The sequence below is a fragment of the Arabidopsis lyrata genome, assembly GCF_000004255.2.
Source record: "Arabidopsis lyrata subsp. lyrata unplaced genomic scaffold ARALYscaffold_8, whole genome shotgun sequence".
Taxonomy (NCBI): domain Eukaryota; kingdom Viridiplantae; phylum Streptophyta; class Magnoliopsida; order Brassicales; family Brassicaceae; genus Arabidopsis; species Arabidopsis lyrata.
In genome coordinates, this window is record NW_003302548.1 from 12,325,534 (window position 1) to 12,339,086 (window position 13,553).

A 13,553-nucleotide genomic window follows, 5' to 3' on the forward strand; every position below is an offset into this window, starting at 1 on the left:
TATATTTTATTCAAAAATAGAGTAAATAGTAAAATTGCTCTATATATATAGGGCAACTCTATTATCTACTCTATTTTTTTACACTAACTCTATTTTAGAATAAAACAATAGAGATAGAAAAATTTATATGAAAAAAGGAAATACTAATGAAAATGTTACCTTCGAAAAAATTCCTACAAGTATTTGTTCCATCCGTCCTTATTTTCCCAGGCTCTTGGTTTCTTATAATTTGTAGCAAACTAGATTTTACCCCGCGGTACACCGCGGGTCGATTTTTTTATAACTAAAAAATTATTTATCAAAATTTTAAGTTGTATTTGTTTTGTTAATATTGTTTATTTTGTTTAGTGTTTCTGATTTATAATTAAATTTTGATTTTTAATTCTAAAATTTCATCCATAGTATATTGTTTAATATTAATATCAATCTAACCCTGTTGCACCATATAACTCCGTCCCGTAAAATTAAACATCATTTGTTATTTTTTGAATAATATTTTTATCCACTACGGGTCGCAGGTTCATGCGGATAAGCCCGTAGAGAGTTGTGGGTTTGCGTGTCGACCCACCAAAAGAGAAGCTATCTTTTGAAACCTTTTGTTTTATTTAGAGGTTTTGAGAAAGTATCCCTAAAAATAATTTTCATTATATGAAAAAAAAGAAGTAGAAGAAATTGTAATATCAACATTCCCGATTTTTACATCACTCGTTACTATTAATTTTTTTTTTTGCAGATAAAAATCAGAAGTTAACTAAGTTGAGATTTTTAAAAAGATTGTGTAGAGATTTTTGGTAAATTGTTGAGAACATATTTGATTTCAAAATCTTTACTTAAATAGATAAGGAAAGATTTTGTAGAGACTTTTGCTAAATATATGAAAAATGAATTTCATTTAAAAATCTTTACTTAAATAAAACAAATCTAAATAATTAATGCTAATGGCATGCCATTGTAAATATTTCTCAACTTCAGGATTTATTTGCTAATTGTGATCCAAAAATGTATAGATGCATTTTGATATTTTCTTGAATAAAAACTTTGAGACTTAATTCATCATTTACCTTTTTTTACATTTCATCAACATTTTTTTTTATTTTATCTCGTTTCTAAATTACTCACTAAAAATTTCAATTCTTATCAATGTTGAGCTAGCAAAGAAACAACAGAGTTTGTGTATACACAAGGAAAGATTCTCCCGTCTTTTATGTTTACTTTCACCAATAATCCATGCACGAGCATGAGCCATCTTGGAAATGGTGAAAACGTTTCCGGTCTCGTACCGTTATCTTTCTCTTGTAAACTTTGGAGATGAGTTTGATGGACGAATGACAATCCTCACAGATGCGTAGGTTCTTAACAATGCGTATCGGTTTGCCAGGGCTCGTGCTTATCAACCCAAACGCAGTAGCCATCTTCTCGCTGTGATAATGAAGTGCGTTTTCTTTATCCTCTTCCTCTAAATTTAACAGAACCTGTGTGGTGATCGGTCTATACCCGGCTAGTCTCAGTTTGTCTGAGATTTCTACGAGCATTGAGTTGATTTCTTTGGCTCTTGGGTGAGAATCATCTTCCACAAGAAACTCATGAAGCACACCATCTATGTCAATCCAACTACATCCGGGATCTTTTCTTATATCCATCTCCTTCATTCTCAGCCTCATCTCTGAAACCTCTGACCAGTTTCCTTGAGAAGCATACATGTTTGAGAGAGCAACATAAGCTCCACTGTCATGAGGAACCATATCCATCAGAATGTTGGCCACACGCTTGCCCATCTCGACATTTCTGTGCATTCTGCAAGCACCCAAAAGTGCTTTCCAAATAACATCATCTGGTTTTATAGGCATATTAAGTATAAACTCCTCAGCCTCATCAAGAAGACCCAAACGACCCAATAGATCAACCATACACCCGTAGTGTTCAATCCTAGGCTCTAAACCATCTACACTCACCATTTGACTGAAATATCTCCTTCCTTCTTCTACCAAACCAGCATGGCTACAAGCAGTCAAGAGATTAATGTAGGCAACATCGCTAGGCCGAACTCCAGCCTGCCTCATTTTACAAAAACAGTCAATAGCATCACCTGCCTGGCCGTGTATAGCAAACCCGTTTATCATCGCACTCCAAGTAATCACGTTCTCTCGAGGTAATCTCTCAAACACCATAATCGCTTTCTCAATGATCCCACATTTCGAGTACATATCAATCAAAGCAGAGCCAAGCACATCATCAATCCTAATTCCGCTATCCTCAGCATACAAATGCAACCATTCTCCTAACTCTAACGACCCAAGCCGTGAAACCGCAGGAAGAACACTAACCAAAGTAACATAATTCGGACGGATATCCTCCCCTTTCTTCATCTCACGAAAAACCTCAACAGCATCCTTAAAAAAACCGTTCTGCGAATAGCCCGATATCATCGTATTCCACGAAACAACGCTTCTTTGACGCATTTTATCAAACAACATCCTTGCAGCTTTACAATCACCAAGTCTCATATAACCATCAATCATAACATTCCATAAAACAACTTCACCATCTCTCTTTCTTCTATCAATCATCATCACCATCTCTCTCTCAATAATGTTCTTATAAAACAAAACACAAGCATCTTTCATCAAACCACAAATCACATACATTCTAACAAGATTACTCATCACAAACTCATCACCACCAAATCCATACTTCAAAGCCAAACCATGAATCTGCTTACCTTGTTGAATCTTCCCAGTTTTCGCACACGCCTTAAGCACAGACGGAAACGTAAACCGGTTCGGTTCGATAAACTCATCACTCATCATCTCACAGAACAATGTGATTGCAATTAGAGCTTTGTCTTCGTCACTCTCACTAAAACCTCTGATTATAGTATTCCAAGAGAAGCAATTTCGTTGAGGCATTTGATTAAAGATCTTGTGTGCGTAATCAAGGTCACGGTGGTGGAGATCGGAGGTAGCACAGAAACGGAGAATCTCTGCGGCGGCGAGAGTGTCTCGAATTTGACCAGATTTGATGAAAACGGCATGGATTTGAGAGAGGTCTCTTATAGTTCGACAGGTGTTGATTTGAGGAAAGAGGGAAGATGCCGGAGAATTACCGCCGGGAGAGTAAAGGGTCTGTGTTGGGTTCATTGAGAATCAAGAAGAGATTCGTGTGGCTATGTAAGACGCATAACAAGATATAACGATTGTGGCAACAGTCTTTAAGTCTAGTCTTAACGCTTGGGCTACAAATTGTCCAATTAAGCTTTGGTTTTTAGAGAAATTTATTTTATCTTTTTTTCTATCAAACTGAATTTATATTAAATTGGTAAAGTCAATACATAAATTTTATATTGATGTCTATTTGCAGCCACTTATCATAGAATTGAAGGAATTATGGTTTGATGGGATTAAAATGTTAGATGCTTCCACAAAACAAACATTTGATATGCGAGCAACCGTCATGTGGACAATTAGTGATTTTGGAAATTTGCCAGGTTGGAATATTTATACAACATCTGCTTGTCCAAGCTGCAATTATGATGGAACCGCTCAACGTTTAAGCCATGGAAAAAAAATTGTGGAAAAGGAGAAGGTTTTGATGAGTTGCTTGTTGATTTTAATCAAGAGCTATATACTGGATGCACCAAGTTCATGAAGTTGTCATTTATATTGAAGTTGTACCATATCAAGTGTATGTGTGGGATTAGTGACAAGGGGATATCCATGGTGCTTGATTTGCTAAAAGAAGCATTTACACATGCTAATTTGCCACATTCATGTAATGACATGAAAAAGGTAATTCGTAAGTTAGGATTGACTAATGAGTCAATTCATGCATGTCCAAATGATTGCATGTTATATTGGGAAGCAGATGCAGGAAGGGAGAATTGCAAAGTTTGTGAACTCTTGTTGTAAAGAAAATATTTTTACAGAGAGTACGGTATCTGGATCAGAGAATAGAAAAAAGAAAGCTCATGCAAAGGTTTTGCGATGTTTTTCTCTAAAGCCACGATTGCAACATTTATTCATGTCATCGAAAACTGCTACCCACATGAGATGGCATGCAACTGATAGTAAGAATGATGGCAAGCTTCGAGATCGATGAGACGGAGAAGCTTGGAAACCATTTGATCAAAAGTATCCCAAATTTGCATCGCATCCAAGAAATGTAAGATTAGCCTTGGCGATAGAGGGTTTTAACCCATTTGGTACAATGAATAGTAGTTATAGCGTATAGCCAGTGATACTAGTTCCTTATAATTTTCTACCGTGGAGGTCAATGAAGCAAACATCAATGATCCTCTCTATGGTTATCCCTCGAAAGCACATGCATGGTAATGATATTGATGTATCTATTTGCAGCCACTTATCAAAGAATTGAAGGAATTATGGGTTGATGGGATTAAAACGCTAGATGCTTCCACAAAACAAATATTTGATATGCGAGCAACCGTCATGTGGACAATTAGTAATTTTCCTGATCTTCGAAATTTGTCAGGTTGGAATATTTATACATCTGCTTGTCCAAACTGCAACCATGATGGAACCGGTCAACGTTTAAACCATGAAAAAAAAAATTGTTTTATGGGTCATCGTCGTTTTCTTCCTCAAGATCATGGCTTTCGTCAAAATAGAAATAATTTTGACGGAAAGATAGAAATCAGATCTCCGCCAGTCACGTTGTCTGATTCTACAATTATTCATCAACTAGAACAAGTTAATGTTAGTTTTGGTAAGAAGCGTGGTTTAGTTGCAGTTGGAGGAAAGAGATATCGAAGTCATGTAGGAAGATCTAGTTCTCAAGCAGTGGAAGAAAAAAAGTATACCCTTTGGGTTGCCTTATTGGGAATTTATTATATTACGACATAATTTAGATGTCATGCGCATAGAGAAAAATGTGTTTGGCAATCTAGTCTACATATTGTTGGGTGACAAAAAAAAATCCAAAGATAATCGGAGTGCTAGAAAAGATCTTTGTGAGCTAGGTATACGTTATGACTTGTGGTCTGATGATAATGAGAAGTATCAAGCAACATGTTTTACTCTGAACAATGATGGGAAAGACACTTTCTTAAGTGTCTTAAAGAATATAAAACTCCCTGATTGTTATGCTTCTAACTTATCAAGTTGTGTTGATGTTAATAGTCGGAAGGTAGGAGGCTTAAAAAGTCATGACTGTCACATGGTTATGAGAGATTTATTTTCAGTTGCCATTCGGACTATGCTGCCAACAGATGTGACATCAGCCATTGTGGAGCTTTGTCAAAGTTTTAGAGATATATCTGCAAAGGTCCTCGATGTCGATGACTTAATAAATTACAAGACCATATTGTAGTGATTTTATGTCGTATAGAGATGATTTTTCCTTCATCTTTTTTCATAATGATGGTACATTTAATAGTACATCTCATAGAAGAGGCAAAATGGGGTGGCCCAGTTCCATCTCTTTGGATGTATCCAATTGAGAGGTGCTCTTTTATTATTATATATTATATGTTTATATATATATATATATACAGCGAGAAACTTACTTCATTAAATTATCAACAGGACTCCTGAACACTTCAAATCATACGTTTGGAATCGCGCTAAGCCTGAAGGTTCTATATGTGAGCATTATTTAGCTGATGAATGTGTAACATTTTGTTCAATGTATCTCAATGATATAGAGACACGATTTACTCGGATTGGCCGCGTTGATGATCGACCTCAAGCGGAGACTAGCATAAGACCAAATTCAAAACTTCCATTTATATTTCCAAAACTTGAAAGATTTGTTGGAGCATGCTCATGTTATACTCTTAATCATGTAGAGAGGCAGCAAGCACATCAACATGTATTGGTCAATTGTCAACTACTAGATCACTTACGAGAGTAAGATTTTATCATTTTAGAATAACTCATTTTTTTTAAGTTTAATTGAAATTCTCTAATATAGAAGTTCTGGTAATTATTATGTTTGTAGGATGTATAAAAATGAGTTGTGGAAGAGACCATCACATCAAAGCAAAAGGAATCGTGTTATCGATATTGACCGAGAACTGCATCTTAGATTTACGAAATGGTTCAAACGAACAAAAACTGGAGATAAATGAGTTAGAGAGATCACTGATGATTTACGTTGTTTAGCTTTGGATCCATCTGAAAAGGTTGTGAAGTATACGACTTACAATGTTAATGGTTTCAAATTCAGGACAATGGCTAGGGATGCTGACCTGGAAACTCAAAATAGTGGTGGTTTTGTGGCTGCAGAAACTATGACTTATGCTAGTTCTCATGATCTTAACCCAAGAACGGGAACGTAGCTTACTATGGAAATATATAACAATTTTCATTAATTACTAATAAAATGATGTTAATTATTTGCATCACCATTTTCAGAATTATTTATTTAAGTGATGTAAAATTCTTTTGCCTCACTTAAAAGTAATACAAATATTCAAAATATATGATACAACATACCTTTTTGTTATAAAGAGATCTAATACCTAGTATAAGAAGGTTATAATTAGTGATTGGTGATTCTTTCCCCACAACAAAAACTTGATATACTAAGATTGATTTTAGGACAAATATTATTCATTTAGGAACTTCTCCTCTTCTAATCTCGAATCTAATTAGAGATTGATTTCAAATATATATATAAACTCTAGAATGACGATGAAAAATCTTGTGAAGTTTTGATAATGGAAGAAACCAGAAGCAACACTTCTTTCTTTGTTTTTTCTTTTTTTCGTCGAAGCGAAAAAAATCAGTACACTTCTATAACAAATAAAATATTTTAAATACTGAGTCGAGTAAACTAACATTATATCCCTTCATTTCAATATTTCTAAAGTCGACATCAATTTCAATAAACCAGCTTCACCGAACATATTTGATATCAACTTAAATCACTTTGAAAACATTAATATAATAATATAATAAATCAATGCATGTAATTAGTACTTAATGATAGATGACATTATCAATAATATTAAATTATTTTTTGTATATCTAAAGTTAAAATTAACGAGTTGTTAAGCAATATTTTTACTACTGATATATTTTTAAAATTATATTGCTATCATAATTATCAATAAAATTATTATAAATTTAACTAACTTATTTAAAATCAGATATAATTAATTATTACAACAACTAAAAAGTAATTCATATATTTAACATTTGTTCTCATAACCGTAGAAATTAATAATCTCATTTCTATTAACTAATGACAAAAATTTAACATCACTTTTTCGGTAACCTATACATATTAACATCGTTACAATAAGCATTAAATACTTGTTCCAACCAATATAAATTTTTTCAATGTTAATTCTATAGTCAATTACATAAATCATGTAAAAATCTTTTGCAAAACATACTTTTTGTAATGTTAGCACAAACCAATTGGCTAAATCATGTAAAACATACTTTAGCAAAACATACCTTTAAGCGTATTCAGATATATCATAAATATTTTTAAAATTTCTCTATACTTAAAATAATAATCAAAACATATTGTTAAATTTTATCAAGTAATTATTTTTCTAGGTTATTTTTTGTTTAATTTTTCTTTTGTCATATGTTATATCATTATCATAGATAATTGATCATATTTTACAGATAAAATATTGATTTGTCGATCAAATCTAACTACTTGCAACACATGAGATCATAATGAATATTTTCAAAGAAGATTCCACAATGACAACTCTTATTATAACACATGGATACAATATAAACAGTTTGTCTTTCACTATATAACCAATGGACAACTCTTTACACAACACTCGAGATCACGATAAACGACTTTACGTATAACATGTTAAATCTCTTATAAGTTTTACATCAATAATCTGCAAGAAACTATATTTTGTTGAAATTGAATTCAAATTTATTGTAATTTATTAAATATCTTTAGCCATTGAGTCAAAATAACTTACACGAATATTTATATTTATTTACAACATATTTTTAATGGAGTTTCAATACAATTACGTTTTTTTTTAATGACTAAAAGGTTTTGGTCATGAGCCTATATATTCCCTCAAGCCAAAAACCAGAGCATTTTTATATAGTCTCTTGTTAAGTGTCATTCAAACATGTGACTTCTGCTACAATTAATTTTCAGATATATACTTAATTTTCATAAAATTTAACTAAAATAATGCAGTGCTTTAATATAACAAATGCATCAATTGTTTTGCGTTAAGGTAAGGTATAGACAATAAGTATATTGATACAGTAATACACGGAGTTTACTTGAAACGAGGAAGAATCTTTAACGCTCAGCTCAGGTCTCGAAAACAAACCAACTCACAATTCTGACTTAATTGAGGAAAACAATGCAAAACCACATGCTCTCATTTTCCATCTTGTAATTATATTTCAACTTTCGATTTTGTATATTTTTTCTAAAGTACTAGTATTTCATACAACAAATCACATAATGGTAAATCTAAGTACTTATTTATTTATGTTTTTTTTTTCACTCTAACATTTTCTTTTTGGTCAAAAACGCTTTCACATTATTTCTAAAACCTAAAATACATTATTTCCAAAAAGATATACCAACGGTAAGTTTAACTCAATAAGTAGTGGGCATATGAACCACCGATAAATTCATTCTAAAATTGGAGAAGTAGGGTTCAAATCTTTTTATTATCATTCCAACTCGGTTTAAGTCCTAGATTCACTAATAGAAAAAAACACTAGTTTATATAACTATACTAGTGTGTAGTATAACCAATTCTTTTTTCTTTTGAGATATATTTATGTATAACTATTGACTTTTGTCATGTATGGATAGTGTCTAGGCAAACAGATTTCGAAGAAAAAGTTAATGACTGTAATTAATTAATCAGAAAAACAAAGAACAGAACCCCGAGGTAAAAGAAAAAGACAGAGCACATGAAGTTTAAGTACTTTTACATATTTATAATCTTTCTTTCTTCTTCTTGCTTATCTCCAAAGTAAAAAACTTCCCTAAACCCTAAGCCAAAGAGAGAGAAAGAGAGACTCAAATCGATGCAGAACCAAGAAGGCTGGTTTTGGATTTGAGAGCCAAATGCAAAGAAAAAAAAAACTCTTTGTCTTTGCAAATGCCGATTCCAAGAAAAGCCTTAACTGTTTCTCATTTTTCCATTACCTTGTCTCTGTTTTTAGCTTTCTTCATCTCCTCGACCTCTGCATCAACCAATGAAGTCTCAGCTTTGATTTCTTGGCTTCAAAGCTCGAACTCGCCGCCGCCGTCAGTCTTCTCCGGCTGGAATCCTTCTGATTCCGACCCGTGTCAATGGCCTTACATTACTTGTTCCTCCTCAGACAACAAACTCGTTACAGAGATCAATGTCGTCTCTGTTCAGTTAGCTTTACCTTTCCCTCCTAACATTTCTTCTTTTACTTCACTTGAGAAACTCGTTATCTCCAACACTAATCTCACCGGAAGTATATCTTCTGAGATTGGAGATTGTTCTGAACTTAGAGTTATTGATTTGAGCTCAAATAGTCTTGTTGGTGAAATACCTTCGAGTCTAGGGAAGCTCAAGAATCTTCAAGAACTCAGTTTAAACTCCAATGGCCTCACAGGAAAGATCCCACCGGAACTCGGCGACTGCGTTGCTCTCAAGAACCTTGAGATTTTCGACAACTACTTATCCGGGAATCTACCGTTGGAGCTCGGAAAGATCCCGACTCTTGAGAGCATAAGAGCCGGAGGAAACTCAGAGCTTTCAGGGAAGATCCCGGAGGAGATCGGAAACTGTGGGAATCTCAAGGTTTTAGGGCTCGCCGCCACGAAAATATCCGGTTCTTTACCTGTTTCGTTGGGTAAACTAAGCAAGCTCCAGTCTTTATCTGTCTATTCTACAATGCTCTCTGGTGAGATCCCTAAAGAGCTTGGAAACTGCTCTGAACTTATCAATCTGTTTCTATACGACAATGACTTGTCCGGCACGCTTCCAAAAGAACTAGGAAAGCTTCAAAACCTAGAGAAGATGCTTCTATGGCAGAATAATCTCCACGGACTTATCCCTGAGGAGATTGGATTTATGAAGAGCTTAAACGCCATTGATCTCTCTATGAACTATTTCTCAGGAACCATCCCTAAATCGTTTGGTAACTTGTCGAATCTACAAGAGCTTATGCTTAGCAGCAACAACATCACCGGGTCAATACCTTCAGTTCTAAGTAACTGTACACGGCTTGTTCAGTTCCAGATTGATGCCAATCAGATTTCAGGTTTGATTCCGCCAGAGATTGGATTGCTTAAGGAGCTCAACATCTTCTTGGGATGGCAGAATAAGCTAGAAGGGAATATTCCGGTAGAGTTAGCTGGTTGTCAGAATCTTCAAGCTCTTGACTTGTCTCAGAATTATCTCACCGGAGCTTTACCTGCTGGTTTGTTTCATCTTCGTAATCTGACTAAGCTCTTGCTTATATCTAATGCCATCTCCGGTGTTATCCCACCGGAGATCGGAAACTGCACTTCACTTGTCAGATTAAGGCTTGTCAATAACAGAATCACCGGAGAAATCCCTAAAGGAATAGGATTTCTTCAGAACCTTAGCTTCCTCGACTTGTCTGAGAACAATCTCTCCGGTCCAGTTCCTTTGGAGATAAGCAACTGCAGACAACTCCAAATGCTAAACTTGAGCAACAACACTCTTCAAGGTTATCTTCCTCTGCCTTTATCATCTTTAACAAAGCTTCAAGTACTTGATGTCTCTTCAAATGACTTGACTGGCAAGATTCCTGATAGTCTTGGTCATCTCATTTTGCTCAATCGGCTCGTTCTTAGTAAGAATTCCTTTAATGGTGAAATCCCTTCGTCTCTCGGTCACTGCACGAATCTTCAGCTTCTTGATCTCAGCAGTAATAACATCTCTGGAACTATACCAGAGGAACTCTTTGACATTCAAGATCTTGACATTGCCTTAAACTTGAGCTGGAATTCATTAGATGGCTCTATCCCAGCAAGGATTTCAGCGCTTAACCGATTATCCGTGCTGGATATTTCGCATAACATGCTTTCAGGCGACCTCTTTGTGCTGTCCGGTCTTGAAAACTTGGTTTCTCTTAACATCTCTCACAACAGATTCTCAGGTTATCTTCCAGATAGTAAGGTGTTTAGACAGCTGATAAGAGCAGAGATGGAAGGAAACAATGGACTCTGTTCCAAAGGTTTCAGGTCTTGTTTTGTAAGTAACAGTACACAGTTAAGTACACAGCGCGGTGTGCATTCACAGAGACTCAAGATAGCCATTGGATTGCTTATAAGCGTGACAGCGGTTCTTGCGGTATTAGGCGTGTTGGCCGTTTTAAGAGCTAAACAAATGATTCGGGATGGTAACGATTCAGAGACCGGAGAAAATCTATGGACATGGCAATTCACACCTTTTCAGAAACTCAACTTCACAGTGGAACATGTACTCAAGTGTTTGGTAGAAGGTAATGTTATAGGGAAAGGTTGCTCCGGAATAGTGTACAAAGCTGAAATGCCAAACCAAGAAGTCATCGCAGTGAAAAAACTCTGGCCAGTGACAGTGACATTGCCTAATCTGAATGAGAAAACTAAGTCATCAGGAGTTCGAGACTCATTCTCAGCTGAAGTAAAAACACTTGGATCGATCAGACACAAGAACATTGTACGGTTCTTGGGATGTTGTTGGAACAAGAACACTAGACTTCTTATGTACGATTATATGTCAAATGGGAGTTTGGGAAGTTTGCTTCACGAAAGGAGCGGTGTATGTAGCTTAGGATGGGAAGTGAGGTACAAGATTATACTCGGTGCAGCTCAGGGTTTGGCTTACTTGCACCATGACTGTGTTCCTCCCATTGTTCATAGAGACATCAAGGCTAATAATATTCTGATTGGCCCTGATTTTGAACCTTACATTGGAGATTTCGGGCTCGCTAAGCTTGTCGACGATGGCGACTTTGCTCGGTCTTCCAACACCATTGCTGGTTCCTATGGTTATATAGCTCCAGGTACTTTTCACATTTCTGTTTTGCTTCTAATTAATTGACTTGATACATCATAGTGACTAGTAGTCTTAGCCTAGTAAAGATAAAAAGTTTCCGTTGATCTGTTTTGGTTTCGATAAATCTTCCATGGTTTCGATAAATCGGCTTTGGTTTAATTTTTCGATATGATTCAGTTTCATACTAAAGCCATTTTTCTTTCTAAAAAGTAATTCATATTTTCAATGTGATTTAGGTGTAAGCATTTTGGTTTGTATGTCCATCCTTCGTTACTAGCAACAAATATCAATTGGGCATAATCTTATATATTCCTATAATCATGCAGAATACGGATACTCAATGAAGATAACAGAGAAAAGCGACGTGTATAGCTATGGAGTCGTAGTGCTCGAGGTACTAACGGGTAAGCAACCAATCGATCCAACGATACCAGACGGACTCCACATAGTGGACTGGGTCAAGAAAGTCAGAGACATACAAGTAATCGACCAAACATTACAAGCGAGACCAGAGTCAGAGGTTGAAGAGATGATGCAAACGCTAGGAGTCGCGCTTCTATGCATTAATCCATTACCCGAAGACAGGCCTACAATGAAAGATGTGGCTGCTATGCTTAGTGAGATACGTCAAGAAAGAGAGGAATCGATGAAAGTTGATGGTTGCTCGGGAAGTTGTAACAATGGAAGAGAACGTCGCAAAGATGATTCGACGACTTCATCGGTTATGCAACAAACGGCTAAGTATTTGAGAAGTAGTAGCACGAGTTTCTCGGCATCTTCTTTGCTTTACTCTTCTTCTTCTTCTGCTACTTCTAATGCTAGACCAAATCTTAAATAGATGGTTAATTATGTTTCTAAGTGAACAAGTTTCTACGTCTAAAGTTTGTGTTTTATCTATAAATGACGTTGAGATGAACTGAGTTTCAAACCAAGAAATATTAACATAGACTAGTCTCGTCTTACTTTTACATTTTCTTCCGTCAAGTTGATTTTTTTGTCAATCAAATAAAAAGAAGTTGAATTTTCGTTTTGAAAATATTAAGAGAACGCTATATATATATATATATATATGAGATTATTTAGATGAATTTTCACTGCTTATATCGAAAAAACTTTTAAAAAGCAATGGAGTCTACGGCTTTTTTTTTTTTTTTTTTTTTGAATAACCGCGGGTCTCCCAAAAGCTTCCTAGGCCCAAGGACTAATCCCACGAGGCTGGCAATTCCCCTATGTAAACCTGCCAGTGGCCGTGCCTCGAACCCTGGTGGCGGAAGTCACAGTTGTGACCCCTTTACCACTAGGCCACAAGACCCGGTTTACGGCTTTTATATATCCAATGAGCAAGAAAACTGGAATAACGTAAAACAAAATCTCTTTTCACTGGGATTGAATTAAGTAGATTGCTTAAATTAGACATGCTTGAATGGTTGGATACATCTTATTTCATATATAAGTAAACTTGTTGGTTATAACTTGTAAAACATCAAGAAAAACATTTCTATCATCTAGGATGAGGAAACTCTTACAGTTCTCGTTAACCGTTCTAACTATCTCCATCATTCTTGTGCTAGGTTTGTATTAACGTTTAGAATCG

At 35.3% G+C, this 13,553-nt stretch overlaps 2 protein-coding genes across 2 annotated transcripts; one reads left to right on the forward strand and one right to left on the reverse strand.

Annotated features, from left to right (window-relative positions):
- Positions 1-1,025: 1,025 nt before the first annotated feature.
- On the reverse strand, positions 1,026-3,223 carry LOC9301767 (pentatricopeptide repeat-containing protein At5g48910). Its single transcript, XM_002865647.2, has one exon. It carries the CDS (start codon positions 3,135-3,137, stop codon positions 1,215-1,217), a length of 1,923 nt encoding a protein of 640 aa, XP_002865693.1. The 5' UTR covers positions 3,138-3,223; the 3' UTR covers positions 1,026-1,214.
- A 5,616-nt stretch (positions 3,224-8,839) lies between these two features.
- LOC9300006 (LRR receptor-like serine/threonine-protein kinase RCH1) lies at positions 8,840-12,910 on the forward strand. The gene is made up of 2 exons (XM_002863884.2): positions 8,840-11,966; positions 12,286-12,910. The coding sequence occupies exons 1-2, from the start codon at positions 9,077-9,079 to the stop codon at positions 12,795-12,797; spliced, it is 3,402 nt and encodes a 1,133-aa protein (XP_002863930.1). The 5' UTR covers positions 8,840-9,076; the 3' UTR covers positions 12,798-12,910.
- The last annotated feature ends 643 nt before the right edge of the window (positions 12,911-13,553 follow it).

Coding starts and splice junctions, on each gene's coding strand:
- LOC9300006 (XM_002863884.2), top strand. CDS start 9,077: ATGCCGATTCCAAGAAAAGCCTTAACTGTTTCTCATTTTTCCATTACC. Junction 11,967..12,285: donor CTATGGTTATATAGCTCCAG/GTACTTTTCACA, acceptor ATAATCATGCAG/AATACGGATACTCAATGAAG.
- LOC9301767 (XM_002865647.2), bottom strand. CDS start 3,137: ATGAACCCAACACAGACCCTTTACTCTCCCGGCGGTAATTCTCCGGCA.